Genomic DNA, 16,293 nt, shown 5'->3' on the forward strand with positions numbered 1-16,293 from the left:
AACAACAACTCTTAACATTGATTAGCACATTCATTGGCGGGAACAAGTGAGTAAGGGTGATTGGTTAATTCACCAATATATTTGAACTGATTGGTTTAGGTTGCGAGGGGTTGCAAGAGTGTATATGCTAAACTTGCAGGGTTGCCTAGCCTTATTATCAATCACCAAAACTATTGGGAGGGCCCTTGGTATTTCAGGTATCTTCCCTGTCTCAGTCTGATTGGTTGTTGCTATGGTCCTAATTAGGCCTCAGGCATTCTTTTGGTCTTTTTCAGGAACTTGCATTTGCTGAGTCAAGGACATCTGGTACAATAAATGACTCAGGAAGGTAGCTATGTGCTTAGGTTTTCCAAGGACAAGGGTCACCCCTCCCGCTTTGGACAGGCCCTGCTGAGGTAGAGGCTGGTTTTTAAAAAATGGAGTCACATTAGTTTCTCAATCTTGTGACTGCTGTTCTTATAGAAAATACTTCAGAGACAACTCAGATGTCTGTTGGGGTGAACACTAATCAGTGCCTAGGAAAGCTGACAGTGACTCTAAGGAATATGATAATGAAGGAAATGGAGAGGAGAAGCTGGCCACTTCTCTTATCTCCCTAATCTTTTTTTGTGTGTGTGCTGGGGATTAAACCCAGGGCTTTGTGCTGGTGAGGTAAGCACGCTTCCTACTGAGCTATATCCTCAGCCCCTTATCTCCAATCTTTAGGTAAGGATCAACACAGGATGACCTTAGTTGTAAAGTAAAAGAATATACTTGCAAAACATTTGAAGAGGGCTGGGGTTGTGCCTCAGTAGTAATGCACTTGCCTGGCATGTGTGAGGCACTGGGTTCGAGTCTCAGCATATATAAATACATAAAATAAAGGTCTACCAACAACTAAAAAAAAAAGTCTTTAAAAAAATCTGAAGAAATCCACCTGTACAGTTGGCATGCAACCTACTGTATACATTCCCTCTACTTGTAGGGATGGTGCAGCATTCAACAATACCCTGGTCTGCTACCACTGAGGAGTATGTAAGTTATAAAATGTTCAAACCTCTCTGTTGAGTCCTCTAAGTTCTTTGGGATCAGTAAACAGTACACTGGGGCATTTGCAGCCCTGGGCTGAACCATGTCCCTCTTAGCAGTATAGCACATGCAAATTTAGGAAAAAGTAAGTCCAGGAGAAAGAACAGAATAGCCTGTTGCATTCATTCAGTGCTATAGAGTTTTCCTTCACATATATATCACTGCTCCATAGAGCTCAGCATCTCTTCTGTGAATCTTCAGGGCTTCTCTCCATAATTCTATGAAGCACCACACAGACTTTACATATTAAGGTATTTGCTCTCATTCTTTTGTCAACTTAAGTAATTTTTTTTTTACTAACTTCAGCATTTCTTTTTTTTTTAGTGCTCTTTCCAGTCAATTACAAATATATCACATTAAGATATAATTTTATGCTACTATTTTATAAATATCTGCACCCTTATAAAATGCCAAAATAGTAAACATAAGTAAGGTTGAGCTATCGTTTGATTTTTTTTTTTTTTTTGGTCACTTCAGCATTTCTTAAAAGACAACAACAAAACCACTCTAACAAACCTGTAAATCTTTCTGATGTTTCTCTTCCAGAACCTGAATTTCAAATTTATGTTTGGCAGTTAGATCTTCAAATACTTTATCCACTGCTTGTTTTTGGAGTTCATTAGCCTTTGAAAGAAATAGTCCAATTATTTATTAATACCTCAGGATGAAAATAGGGCAAACTATCACTATATGGGATGCTGGTCAATCTGATTTTCACGTTTACTAAAAATTAGCAACACCATGGGGCCCTATTACTTACTCTATTCCCATTTCAAAACTTCCCATAGTGCCCTGGCTATCTTCACTAGAGATCCTAACACATTCCAATACTACAGCTTTATTGTATATATGCTGCTGCACTGTCTTTTCTCCTTGGCACTCTATTTCTTACTTGCTTAATTAGCAAAGTAACTTATGCTTATCATAGAAAATGTGGGAACAGAGACCAGACATGCAAAGCTACAAGCTGAGTAGGGAGACTAAATATTATCCAGATCCCCTGCTTCAGGGGTTCAGAAAGAAGTTTTGTTAGTATTTTTGAACAGAATATCCAGACAACTAGATAAACTTATTTTCAAACTGTAGACTATTTACAAAAGCATCTACTTATATTAGAATGCATAAGTAACTGATGACTAATAATCAATTCAAATTTTATTACTAGTAAAAAAATAGACAAGTACTTAAATTTTGATATGTTACTCTTTGCATTACTTTTTTATGTTCAAAAATATATTCATTCAAAACTTTTGCTGACACTAATATTGGGCAATTCTAATACTATTAGCTATAATGTCTATTTTATGGAGAAATCAAAAAATAATATTCTAAGAATTGTGATTTGTTTTGTCCCCAAGGAGTTTTAACTCTCTTTAAGAAGTCACGTATGTTATTCTACCTATGACTTGAAGAAGTGGGGGCTGCACTGTTCAATTACCTCTGTGAGTGCCAACATTCAAACTGCCTCTATAATACTCAGCAATCATATGAACGAGGTATCAAGAATTTGGGGTTTCATTTGTTTAAGATAGGGGTCTCAATTTTGTTGCCCATGCTGGTCTCGAACTTGTGAGCTCAAGCAATTCTCCCACCTCGGCCTCATAGATAGGTAGGACTACTGGCCTGGCAGTATGAAGATTTTTCTCTTGATGAAGAGGAGTAGGCCAAGATGAACCATTTGAAAAAAATGGACATTATTTCAGGTGTTTTGTACACCACACAAAAGGATGATATATATTAAATGTAAGACCATAATAATCACTTTACAAGTATTCCCTTTTCCTCTTGAGGTTTAAACAAATGATAATAAAGAAAGCAGGAGTCATCCACACAAAGAGGAAGCTTCTGATAGGGCCCTCTTCTTATAAAGCACCCACATGTGTGCTAGGCACATTATTTCATTGAGCCCTCATTCCTATAGAATAGGCATTGTTATTATCTCTCTTTTATTTATGAAGAAGCCAAGTTGAAGAACTTGCCTAAGTTCCCATAGCTAGCCAGGACTCAGGCCTTTCTAGCTGACTCTGTAGACTATGTTCTTGCCTACTGAGCTATATAGTATTGTTTCAGACAATTCTGAAAAGAATTACCTTTCTGCCAAAGACTATTGAAAGGTTAATAAAATAGGTACTTGTCACTCCGTTTTTCTATATGCTTAACAAAACACTGTTAAAATCCTGAGAACTGTTTTTGCTAATCTTGTTCCCAGAATGTGCTGTCCCCAACTGCCAAGCTGCAGAATGTACTCCCTCACTGGGTTGCAGGCAAGCTGCCCACTCACCCTGACCTGTCAATGAACTTCCCTCCCTGCCCTCTCCAAGAAAAGTATATAAGTTCTGCTCAAGCTGTTCTCAGGGCTCTCTCTCTCTTTGCTATAGAGAGAGCCCTAGCATGCTGGTCTCCAAATAAACCCACCCTTCTGCTGTTGCATAAGACAGTCTCTTGTGGTCTCTTACTCCGACGTTTCGCCGGACCCTTACATTATAAAGATGTATTTTAGGTTGATTTCTACTTCTTTTACCTGATTCCATACTTTAGCTTCTGCTTTTACAATCCTTTCTTTGAATGAGATCTCTTGATACCTCTCTTCTTTATTCAGAATATCTGCCCCAATATCTGTGTATTTAAAGAGAAATGATCATAAATCTCCATAGATTGTTTCCTGGATTTCCCTTCCATCATTATCTAGTTATTTATGTGGGCCATCTAGGAGTTATAGCCTTTTAGGAGAAGTCAATTCTGTGTGTGTGTGTGTGTGTGTGTGTGTGTGTGCGCGCCCGCGTGCGTGCGCTATTAAATCCAGCATGCTAAGCATATGCTCTACCACTAAGCTACACCCCTAGCCAACATTTTTTTAAAGTATTAATCATAGATTTTTAAAAATTTTTAATTGAATTTTAAAAAAAAAATGACAGCAGAATGCATTACATTTTTTATTACACATATAGAGCATAATTTTTCATATTTCTGGTATATAAAGTATGTTCACACCAATTCATGTCTTCATACATGTACTTTGGATAATAATGCCTATCACATTTCTCCATCCTTGCTAACCTCCTGCTCCTTCCCTTCCCCTTCCACTCCTGACCTATCTAGAGTTAGTCTTTACCATGCTTCCCCTCCCTACCCCACTATGAGTCAGTCACCTTATATCAGAGAAAACATTCAGCATTTATTTTTATTTTTTTGATTGGCTAAATTCACTGAGCATTATTTTCTCCAACGCCATCCATTTACCTGCAAATGTCATGATTTTATTCTCTTTTATTGCTGAATAATATTCCATTGTGTATATATGCCACATTATTTTTTTATCCATTCATCTACCGAAGGTATCTAGGTTGGTTCCACAGTTTAGCTATTGTGAATTGTACTGCTATAAACATTGATGTTGCTGCCAACAACATTTTCTTTAAAGATTCCTATTGAGGGGGTAAGTTTTTCCCTAACTGATCAGGAGAGAACTCAGCACTATTAGGCCTAAATAGTCATTCCCCTCATCATGCCCAGACCACACAGTAGGCAACTAGGGAAGCAAAGTGAAATAAATGCCTATTGAAAAGGCATATTTTTACAAAGTAGAATGGTGAATGAATATCCAAAATATATTAGTATATTAGTACATTTTCAACTCCTCTTTCCTTGATCCTATCTGGGTACTGGTGCTATTTCCATCAGGAGAGTAGAAGCCGAATGTCTTCCTTACATTATATACATGCCTTTCTTCAGTGTGGAGTGAGCTAAGGAGTGGTTTATTATTTCTCTTTCAATGATCTAACTTTATTTCCAAATAATAAAAACCCCAAAATAATACCCTTTCTACCCAGAAAGTCTAGGGGTTAGAGAACATGTAATATCAGATAGGTAAGAACAGAGCTGGCCCTGGAGCATGAGTCCTTCAAGCTGGTCACAGGGTTTGCCCACTTTCTCACAACTGAGTGATTGTGAGAGGCGGCCCACAAGCTGTTACAGGAGTAATAACCTTTGGGTGCTGAAATTGTACATAGTGATTTTTCTTTCTGAATTCTTATAGTACTTACTCTTCATTCCATTCATTCTCACATCTTAGATTAGTTGAATTACTAACTTTTCATGTGATTATGTTTTGATGATCAGCCTCCTAAAATTACAAAACACACTTTATAGTGCATTGTATCTCTTGTGGTGCCTAGCTTGGCAATACAAGTAGACATGTGTGTTTATCTGCTTAGCACCTCTTCTCTCCCTCTGGTAATAGGACCCACTTCTCTCAAGAAATTCCCTCCCTCACTTGAGATCATTCCGGTAAAACTGCCAATTGCAGCATCCAAACTTCTGGTCTTCCACCCCTCTCTAGGTCAGAAAAAATAGCCCAGGATTGAGCATGTGCTGAAGCCTGGCTATCTATGCTCTCCTCTAAGACTTCATATAAGGATTTAAGGAGAACATATCTCTTTTCCCTCTGAGATTTCTAAGATGGAGATAACAGATACTTAAAGCTATTTGAGTCCACCCCCTCCTTTCCCAGGTGCATAAGCCTGGCTGCAGTAGTAAACAATTAAGCCAACTCACTAAGAAAGTAAGCATGGCAGATTGAAAGCCTAAAGTCAAGTTTCTCTATCAAAGGGTCAAGAATTTCATTTTATTCAGTATAATCTAAGTTGTGTTTCTGTCACTGGCAACTGAAAATGCATGTGTGGAAATATAGTCTTCGCCACTAGGTCATCAGTGAGTTTTAAAACATAGGGCAAATACTATATGGTAGAGATGGACACACTATGAAAAATCTCAACACTGTGTAGCTACAGTTATGAAAGACCTAGGAAGAAAAGTGACTAAGTGTGGACCACTAAAGTGTGAAATTTCATAAAAATGCGATACAAATGTAGGCTGCTATTACCTTTTTTAATCCTTAAATTTCCTTACTTTATATTTGTTATTCTCATACAATAGGTTACCTGAAGAGCTTTTTAATAATGCATATGCTGAGAAACTGCATACAAACAACTTGTATGAATCTAAAAATCATTATGTTGAGTGAAAAAAGTCAATTTCAAAAGATTATATACTGTGGGATTATTTGGTAGCAAACTCAATCATGACAAAATTATAGTGACAGTACCCTCACAGTGATAAAATTGTGGTGGTGATAGAGAACAGATTAATGCTTTCCAAAGTTTGAGTTAGGGGAAATGAAAGAGTTTGTTACATGAATATACACATGCAATCAACGTCATAAAAATACACACTATGGAAAAAGTGCATATAAAGTCTCTGAGTTAATATTAATAGCATTTTTCCAATGATAATTTCCTAGTTTTGACAAAGTACCAGGATTGTGTAAAATACCAATGGAAGAAGCTGGATCAAAATGTCATCAAAATGCTCTACCTATTTTTGCAACTTTGAGTCAAAATATTTCAAAATAAAAAGTAATTAAAAGGTAAGAAAAAATATATATGCTGAGTTCTGACCCTGGAAACAGACTGAGAGGCTAAATACCTTACCTAATATGTACAGTTGGTAAGTGGAGTTGCTAAATTCCAACACATATTCTTTCATGGTAGACAAGCAACTTTGAATAGGGAAAAGCTGATAAAAGCCTACATAACAGAAAGAATAATATATGATGCTTAGAACAAAGGAAAACTAATAGTCACTTACCCAGTATATCTTTATGAGTGTAAAAGCGTGTCTTGAACGGCTTGTAATCATGGATTCGTTTGAAGGTTTCTCCAAAAGGAGCTGGTGGAATTATTTTATTACAAAAAGCACAGCAAACAAAGTTTGTATAATCTGTATTTCTGATCATAGTTAAAATTTGAGATGTCTTCTATTATTTCCAGTTAAAATAATCTTAGGATCAGGAAAATTATTTTTAAGAGAAGCTAGAATTTTAAGAAAGCTGCAAGACATTCAGGGTTTTAGGATAAAGCTAGAGGCTGGTGAGGACTAAATGCTTTACCATGATTATGTAGTTATGTGCCTAATTTAAAGAATGGTACTAAAAGCCTCTGCCATACAAAGTATGGGCACTGGATTTGGGAGGATTTAAGTAGTTGCTCCCTTCCAGCCTTTAGCATAAACTGTTAACACACTTAGCAACTGTTGCCAGGTAAGACAAGCTTTGCTCATAAAAGCAACTTGAAATAATGACAAAAGGGAACATAATGCAGCCACTGATTTTCCAGATAGTTTCTGTATTAGTTTCCTGTTGCTGCTGGACTAAATTAACACAATCTTTATGGCTAAATACAACATAAATTTATTCTCTTGAATTCTGAAGGTCAGAGTCCAATATGAGTCTTTTAGGGACATTTCTAGTTCCTTCTGGAGGCATTAGGGGAGAATCTCTTTCCTTGATTTTTCTAGCTTCTGAAAGCCATCCACATTCCTTGGGTCCATGGCTTTGGATCATATTGCCTTTTTCCTCCAGCTTCCCTGGTGATATTGATTCCTCCTCTGATCTTCTGCCTCCCTCTAAGGACCTTGGAGATTACAATAGTCCCATTGAGGTAATCTAGGATGATTTCTGCATCTCAAAATTCAAAGCTTGATCACATCTGCAAAGTCCCTATATATAGTAACATATTCACAAAAGGCATCAGAGATTAGAATCTGGACATCATTGCAAAGGAGGAGAACAGTATTCAGCTGACCACACTTTGTTTAAAATTTTTTTTTAAAGAATGGATTTTTAGCTGGTTGTAGTGGCATACGTCTGTAATCCCAGTGGCCCAGGAAGCTGAGGCAGGAAAATTGTCAAGTTGAAAGCCAGTGTCAGCAAGACTCGACAGAGTCTAAATTAAAAAAATTTAAAAAGGGTGGGAATGTGACTTGGTGGTAAAGAGTCTTTGGGTTCAATCTCCAGTATCCAGCTCCCCCAAACAAAAAAGAATGAATTTCTTTCAAGACCAAGGTAGTTTCTTATTTTTTTCAGGTTATTTATAAAGGTGATGCTTTGGTGACCTGGCAATAAAACATAAATATCACAGTATATTAAAGGAAAAATTAGTCCATAAGTCAGTATTCAAAATGACTAAGCCTGGTTTTTAAAATAACCTAGCTAATTAATTTGTATCTATAATTTTAGAAAAACATTCTTAGAAATTCTGACTATTACAAACATCTGTGCAACCTGATTATACTAAGTGACTAAATTTTTAAAAGTTGTCCAACAAAGTAGTATACAGCATCTACCAGGCAGGACTGATCTTGAATTGATGTCATCCATGAAATTAATTTCAACAATAGAACTCCCATAGGACCCTGGTGAGAACTAAATGATTTACCCCGGACTAAGTTTGTCACAAAAGTTACAAAAGCAGGCTCTGCTCTGCTCCGAGTTCTCCATGATGTATAGAATAATAGTTTTCAAGCTGTGCTTAAGACTGTGTTCCTCCATTTTACTGTATGTGTTCTGGTCACTGGTGTGATCAATTGGTCACTCGGCTACCTCAGTCCTGGGGAATAGAGGCGTGGAGTCAACACACAGACACTGGGAGTTTAGTGAGAGCTGGTAGGTGACCATCGCAGTTGAGTCCAACCAGCTCGTTTAATGCGGAAGTGATTACAATTGATATAGAATGCATCTACCAATCATACATAAGAAAGCAGGTTATATAACACCTAGAAACCAATCATCTTATTATTAATGTAGCTGCACTATGAGGAAGCTCTAAATATTGCTTTGCAGTGGAAGGCAGATTGGAAGGATCATTTTCCCTAGGATAGGGGACCTTATGAGTTGGGGGTTTCATGCCCTGAAGCACCTAACTATCAGTTTCCTTGCCTTGTAACTTGGCAATGCCAACTTCAAGCACTGCGGATGTGGTTACTGACGGCTCACTAGAGCAGAGTGCCCCTGCAAGTATTCCTGTCAGGCCTGTATGAGCGTATGTTTTCCTAGCACTCTGAGCTGCTCAGAGCTGCTAGCTGCAAACTGAAAGTTATTCCAACATTTTATAAAGCAGTAGTTTGCTATAAACACTTCCATTTTGAATTTCAGTGCTAAGGTGGAATGACTTTACACCTTGTTTGTGTAAGTAAGCAACCACCATCTGCCCAGAACAACCACAAGACACAAATTGATATGTTAATTGTGCCAATAAAAATGACTACCTGTGAATTTTTAAAATTTATCAAAAGTACATAGATGCATAGGCTATTGAGCTCATATAGAAAAAAACAGGCCTATGAGATTATCAAACACAGCAGACCACTGAAGGATGAAACCTCACTTGAGACTCATAAAAACAGGAGCCCCCCGCAAAACTGAACATGATGGCACCCTGACCCTGTTACTTACTCATCATGAGCCTTGCTCAGGAAAATCACCAGAGTGAAGAAGGTCCAAAGCTCTGTGCTCTGGCTTTAGCAGAGTGTGGTTTCTCCTGCCTGTGTGGACCACGAATACTCCAAGCTTACATCTCAAACTGACACTGTGAAACTGCCTTCTTGAGACCTTGACATAGAATAAGTTCCTGTGCATTGACATGTATATGCCTTGAACAAGTTATTTGGCTGGTTCATTTTCTTATCTACCTATAGTAACTCTTTGCATTCATATCTTCTGCTTTGCCTTTGCTTTCAGTTCAGCTTCTGGCCTTAAAAAAAAAAAAATATATATATATATATATACACACACACACACACACACATACACATATATATACATACATACATACACACACATACGTTTATATACACACATATATATACATATATGTATATACACACATATACATACATATATATGTAAATTATATAAAATTAAGACTGGGCCAGGCTCTATGGCACACGCCTGTAATCCCAGTGGCTGGGGAGGCTGAGACAGGAGGACCAGGAGTTCAAAGCCAGCCTCAGCAATGGTGAGGTGCTAAGCAACTCAGTGAGACCCTATCTCTAAATAAAATACAAAATAGGGCTAAGGATATGACTCAGTGGTAGAGTACCCCTGAATTCAATCCCTGGTACCACAAAAAAAAAAAAAAGGAAGAAAGAAAAAAATTAAGACTGGAATAAAAGAAGCTGGGATTGCCCAGTTTATGACTACCAGGTGATCCACAAGTGTTCAGTGATTTGCCACTGATGAAAGTGGTTTAGCCTGTGAATTTATAGTTATTCAATAAATTCTGACATTGTAGAAAGACACAAACCTGTTTGGTCTATGTTAATGGCATAGCTTGTTAAAGACAGTTCACTGTAATTCCTTTATTAATCATATTTATATTGACTTGTATGACCTGATAGTAACTTGCTGAAGACTTAAACTCTATCAAATGGTGCCAGGATTGACTTCAAGAAAATGGTTAATTGGGACTGGGAGAGGAATTTAAAAGGAGATGAATTCCTACCAAAAACTGAAACCACTATATCCACAAAGTTAATTGTCTGGATTGAGAATAGAGGTCACTTGTGTCAATTTGATTCTCTTATCTATTCCTGGAAATTCCTGCCCAGAAGGAAGAATAACCATTGGTTTTTATTGATCTGGAGCTGTCCCTGTTTTAAAGTTCTGCATCCCAAGAACCCCTCATTGCCTGGTAAACTAGAAGGATCTATCACCTTATAGAAGATAAAGTGGTAAAGCCAATAAATAACTTACTTCACTGTTTGCTTTAAGAAATTCTTAGAAACCAATTTACCAATTGAACACCTCACTAATTTGAGGCAACTAGTTTTCCTATCACAACAAAAGATTACTCCTTTGGGCAAAAAAGGCCACTTGCCCTTTATTAAAGAATAGTTTACTTACCAAGACTTGCTTCAAAACAAAACCTATGTCTGTTTTTCCCACTCAAGCAGATTACCACATTGTTCCCTGAACAAGTTATTTAAAAATAATATAGGTATATGTCTATCTCTCTGTATATACACACACACACACACACACACACACACACACACACACATATATATCCCCTTGAACTCAGATTCCAAAGCACTGTAAATATCTTCCTCTATCTCAAATCCCATTCTTTTTTTTTTTAATTTTTTTTTATTGGTTGTTCACAACATTACAAAGCTCTTGACATATCATATTTCATACATTAGATTGAAGTGGGTTATGAACTCCCAATTTTACCCCAAATGCAGATTGCAGAATCACGTCGGTTATACATCCACATTTTTACATAATGCCCAATTAGTAATTGTTGTATTCTGCTACCTTTCCTATCCCCTACTATCCCCCCTCCCCCCCCTCCCCTCCCTTCTTCTCTCTCTACCCCATCTACTGTAATTCATTACTCTCCTTGTTTATTTTCCCATTCCCCTCACAACCTCTTATATGTAATTTTGTATAGCAATGAGGGTCTCCCTTCATTTCCATGCAATTTCCCTTTTCTCTCCCTTTCCCTCCCATCTCGTGACTCTGTTAAATGTTAGTCTTTTCTTCCTGCTCTTCCTCCTTGCTCTGTTCATAGTTGCTCTCATTATATCAAAGAAGACATTTGGTATTTGCTTTTTAGGGATTGACTAGCTTCACTAAGCATAATCTGCTCTAGTGCCATCCATTTCCCTGCAAATTCTATGATTTTGTCATTTTTTATTGCTGCATAGTACTCCATTGTGTATAGATGCCACATTTTTTTTATCCATTCATCTATTGAAGGGCATTTGGGTTGGTTCCACAGTCTAGCTATTGTGAATTGTGCTGCTATGAACATCGATATGGCAGCATCCCTGTAGCATGCTCTTTTAAGGTCTTCAGGGAATAGTCCGAGAAGGGCAATAGCAGGGTCAAGTGGTGGTTCCATTCCCAGCTTTCCCAGGAATCTCCAAACTGCCTTCCAAATTGGCCGCACCAATTTGCAGTCCCACCAGCAATGTACAAGAGTACCCTTTTCTCCACATCCTCGCCAGCACTTGCTGTTGTTTGACTTCATAGTGGCTGCCAATCTTACTGGAGTGAGATGGTATCTTAGGGAGGTTTTGATTTGCATTTCTCTGACTGCTAGAGATGGTGAGCATTTTTTCATGTACTTGTTGATTGATTGTATATCCTCCTCTGAGAAGTGTCTGTTCAGATCCTTGGCCCATTTGTTGATTGGGTTATTTGTTATCTTATTGTCTAATTTTTTGAGTTCTTTGTATATTCTGGATATTAGGGCTCTATCTGAAGTGTGAGGAGTAAAAATTTGTTCCCAGGATGTAGGCTCCCTATTTACCTCTCTTATTGTTTCTCTTGCTGAGAAAAAACTTTTTAGTTTAAGTAAGTCCCATTTGTTGATTCTTGTTATTAACTCTTGTGCTATGGGTGTCCTATTAAGGAATTTGGAGCCCGACCCCACAATATGTAGATTGGAGCCAACTTTATCTTCTATCAGACGCAGAGTCTCTGATTTGATATCAAGCTCCTTGATCCATTTAGAGTTAACTTTTGTGCATGGCGAGAGGAAGGGATTCAGTTTCATTTTTTTGCATATGGATTTTCAGTTTTCCCAACACCATTTGTTGAAGATGCTATCCTTCCTCCATTGCATGCTTTTAGCCCCTTTATCAAATATAAGATAGTTGTAACTTTGTGGATTAGTCTCTGTGTCCTCTATTCTATACCATTGGTCCACTCGCCTGTTTTGGTACCAGTACCATGCTGTTTTTGTCACTATTGCTCTGTAATATAGTTTGAAATCTGGTATCGCTATACCGCCTGATTCACACTTCCTGCTTAAAATTGCTTTTGCTATTCTGGGTCTTTTATTTTTCCATATGAATTTCATGATTGCTTTATCTATTTCTTCAAGAAATGCCCTTGGGATTTTGATTGGCATTGCATTAAACCTATAGAGAACTTTTGGTAATATCGCCATTTTGATAATGTTAGTTCTGCCTATCCATGAACAGGGTATATTTTTCCATCTTCTAAGATCTTCTTCTACTTCTCTTTTTAGGGTTCTGTAGTTTTCATTGTATAAATCTTTCACCTCTTTTGTTAGGTTGATTCCCAAGTATTTTATTTTTTTGGAGGATATTGTGAATGGAGTGTTTTTCCTCATTTCCGTTTCAGAAGTTTTGTCGCTGATATACAGAAATGCCTTTGATTTATGCGTGTTGATTTTATATCCTGCCACTTTGCTGAATTCATTTATTAGTTCTAGTAGTTTCTTTGTAGACCCTTTTGGGTCTTCTAAGTATAGAATCATGTCATCTGCAAATAGTGATAATTTAAGTTCTTCTTTTCCTATTTTTATGCCTTTAATTTCTTTTGTCTGTCTAATTGCTCTGGCCAGTGTTTCGAGAACTATATTGAATAGAAGTGGTGATAGAGGGCATCCCTGTCTTGTTCCAGATTTTAGAGGGAATGCCTTCAACTTTTGTCCGTTCAGAATGATGCTAGCCTGAGGCTTAGCATAGATAGCTTTTACAATGTCAAGGTATGTTCCTGTTATCCCTAGTTTTTCAAGTGTTTTGAACATAAAGGGATGCTGTACTTTGTCGAATGCTTTCTCTGCGTCTATTGAGATGATCATATGGTTCTTATCTTTAAGTCTATTGATGTGGTGAATAACATTTATTGATTTCCGTATATTGAACCAGCCTTGCATACCAGGGATGAATCCTACTTGATCATGGTGCACAATTTTTTTGATGTGTTTTTGTATTCGATTCGCCAGAATTTTATTGAGGATTTTTGCATCTAGGTTCATTAGAGATATTGGTCTGTAGTTTTCTTTCTTTGAGGTGTCTTTGTCTGGTTTCGGAATCAGGGTGATGTTGGCCTCATAGAATGAATTTGGAAGAGCTCCCTCTTTTTCTATTTCCTGAAATAACTTGAAAAGTATTGGTATTAATTCTTCTTTAAAGGTTTTGTAAAACTCTGCTGTATACCCATCCGGTCCTGGGCTTTTCTTAGTTGGTAGTCTTTTGATGGCTTCTTCAATTTCATCCATTGATATTGGTCTGTTCAAATTGTGTGTATCCTCCTGACTCAGTCTGGGCAAATCATATGACTTAAGAAATTTATCGATGTCTTCACTATCTTCTATTTTATTGGAATATAGGTTTTCAAAATAATTTCTAATTGTCTTCTGTATTTCTGTAGCATCTGTTGTGATATTGCCTTTTTCATCCCGTATGTTAGTAATTTGAGTTCTCTCTCTTCTTCTCTTTGTTAGCATGGCTAAAGGTCTGTCGATCTTATTTATTTTTTCAAAGAACCAACTTTTAGTTTTGTTAATTTTTTCAATAGTTTCTTTTGTTTCAATTTCATTAATTTCCGCTCTGATTTTAATTATTTCTTGCCTTCTGCTACATTTGCTGTTGTTTTGCTCTTCCTTTTCTAGGGCTTTGAGATGAAGTGTGAGCTCATTTATTTGTTGTTTTTTTCTTTTTTTGAGGAATGACCACCAGGCGATGAATTTTCCTCTTAAAACTGCTTTCATTGTGTCCCATAGATTCCGATATGTTGTGTCTGTATTTTCATTTATCTCTAAGAATTTTTTGATTTCCTCCTTTATGTCTTCTGTAACCCATTGATCATTCAGTAACATATTGTTCATTTTCCATGTGATGTAGGATTTTTCCTTCCTTCAAATCCCATTCTTAAACACAACTGACTTTATGATAAAGAGGCTTCTTAGTGCAGTAGGTTTAATAAACTTAGTTTTGTTTGATCAACAATTTGTTCTGATAGTCTTGTGGGGGAGTTGGCAATTAATAATCTTTTTCATATTTGTGTTCTAAAATATAGGGATTTTTTTGTATTTAAGACTCAAATATCTTATGTTTAAGGGCTAATATAACTACTTAATTATTACATGGATTTTTATACATAAGAGGAGTTTAATATGGTGAAAAGATTCCCTAGACTTTTAGAGCAAGGACATCCAGGTTCCTGTCCTGAGAATTACTGGAGATATTGGGTAAATCTTTTAACTCTTCTTAGCTGGTTATCTTTTTTTTTTAAGGAGTAAAAAATAATTTTAATCATAAAAATATGGAATGCTTCACAGATTTGTGCATCATCCTTGGGCAGGGGCCATGCTAATCTCTATATCATTCCAATTTTAATATATGTGCTGCCAAAGTGAACACTCAGCTGGTTATCTTAACTGTAAATTGACAGAACTGGACTAGATGAAGTCCAATGTTCAAAATCCTATGACTATTTCAAAGGGTACTTTATTTGAGGTTGTTATGCCCATTCAACAGAAAATGAATGAAAACATTAATACATTGCCTTTGACACTCTGCTCACACCAAGAATGATATAACCTGTAACCAGCCTGTAGGAAGTCTTATAATTAGGTATTCATTCCTAAAACTTAGTGTGATTCTTCCCTCACAATAATTTTCACAGCTTTGTGCTTGACTGTGTCTGTTGCTACCCTGTTTCCTTCACACAGACATGGCTTAAGGCTTCATAATATATAGTTTTGTGGCTCTTCTGGACTGCGATAATTGTTCACCCAAGTAATATCTCCCCTTATACTGAATGTGAACTTATTTTCTTGAATCATAAAAGACTTCTAAAAGATGGCAACATGACAATAAGTACATAAGCTAAAAACAGAAGAATCCTAGTTCTATGACAATCAAAATACACAGAAAATCAAAAGCAAAAGGTATTTAAATTAAAAGGCATTTGTACCATATAAGTGCATTTAAATGATACAAAGTATAATATATGGAGAGGTATAGCAAAGAAATATTTAGGGCTTAGTGATAAAGATTTAATTAGATCCATGTAGATAAACACAAATGGCTATGTTCTTTAACACCTACAAATTCAGACATAACTGCATCTTTACATACCTTGCAAAACTTGAAGTGCTAGAAATTAAAACCAATGTGATGAAGACAAACTGCCTGTGCTATTATTATTACTTGGTAATAACAAAAGAAACAAAACTTCAGGGATGAGATTTACTGCCGAGCCCCAACTACAGTAATTTGAAGAAAGGGGCAAATATCTAACAATGAAACAGGTCCAGAACCTTATCAGGAAAATTAAAATTATATAAGGAAGCCTAGCATAGTAAGAAAACCTTGTCTATTTCTCATCTATTGAGTAGTTTTAAATAATTAGAAGAATACTTGGTCTTATGCTTATAACATCATAGAAACTAAGCAAGTAGCATCTAGTTATAGTCAAATAAATACCTCATAACCTTTTTTTAAAAAGAAAAATTTCAATTACTTGGTATTATTCTCTCAATCATTATTTTAGTAACTGAGGGGATATCTTTTTAATTTAAATACAATTCTGAACCAAAAACAGTTGAAAATGAAACCAAAATA

The 16,293-nt window shown here is 36.5% G+C and overlaps 1 protein-coding gene and 1 non-coding gene across 5 annotated transcripts in view; both read right to left on the reverse strand.

Moving 5' to 3' along the window:
* The window catches only part of C8H6orf163 (chromosome 8 C6orf163 homolog), a 43,250-nt gene that overhangs the window by 14,429 nt on the left and 12,528 nt on the right, over positions 1–16,293 (reverse strand). For 3 of the 4 annotated variants that reach the window (XM_078019641.1, XM_078019640.1, XM_005324730.5), the window contains exons 2-4: positions 6,715–8,019; positions 3,590–3,684; positions 1,585–1,692 (exon numbers count right to left, since the gene is read on the reverse strand). In XM_078019641.1, coding sequence (XP_077875767.1) covers positions 1,585–1,692; positions 3,590–3,684; positions 6,715–6,862 — 351 coding nt within the window. In that variant the 5' untranslated portion in view covers positions 6,863–8,019. Of the gene's footprint in view, positions 1–1,584; positions 1,693–3,589; positions 3,685–6,714; positions 8,020–9,358; positions 9,657–16,293 lie in introns of all 4 variants that reach the window. The other variant, XM_078019639.1, reaches the window with a different exon arrangement.
* LOC120889417 (U6 spliceosomal RNA) lies at positions 14,984–15,087 on the reverse strand. The gene has a single exon (XR_005733311.1). It is a non-coding gene; the product is annotated as a U6 spliceosomal RNA (small nuclear RNA).

Source organism: Ictidomys tridecemlineatus, chromosome 8 (assembly GCF_052094955.1).
Source record: "Ictidomys tridecemlineatus isolate mIctTri1 chromosome 8, mIctTri1.hap1, whole genome shotgun sequence".
Lineage (NCBI taxonomy): Eukaryota > Metazoa > Chordata > Mammalia > Rodentia > Sciuridae > Ictidomys > Ictidomys tridecemlineatus.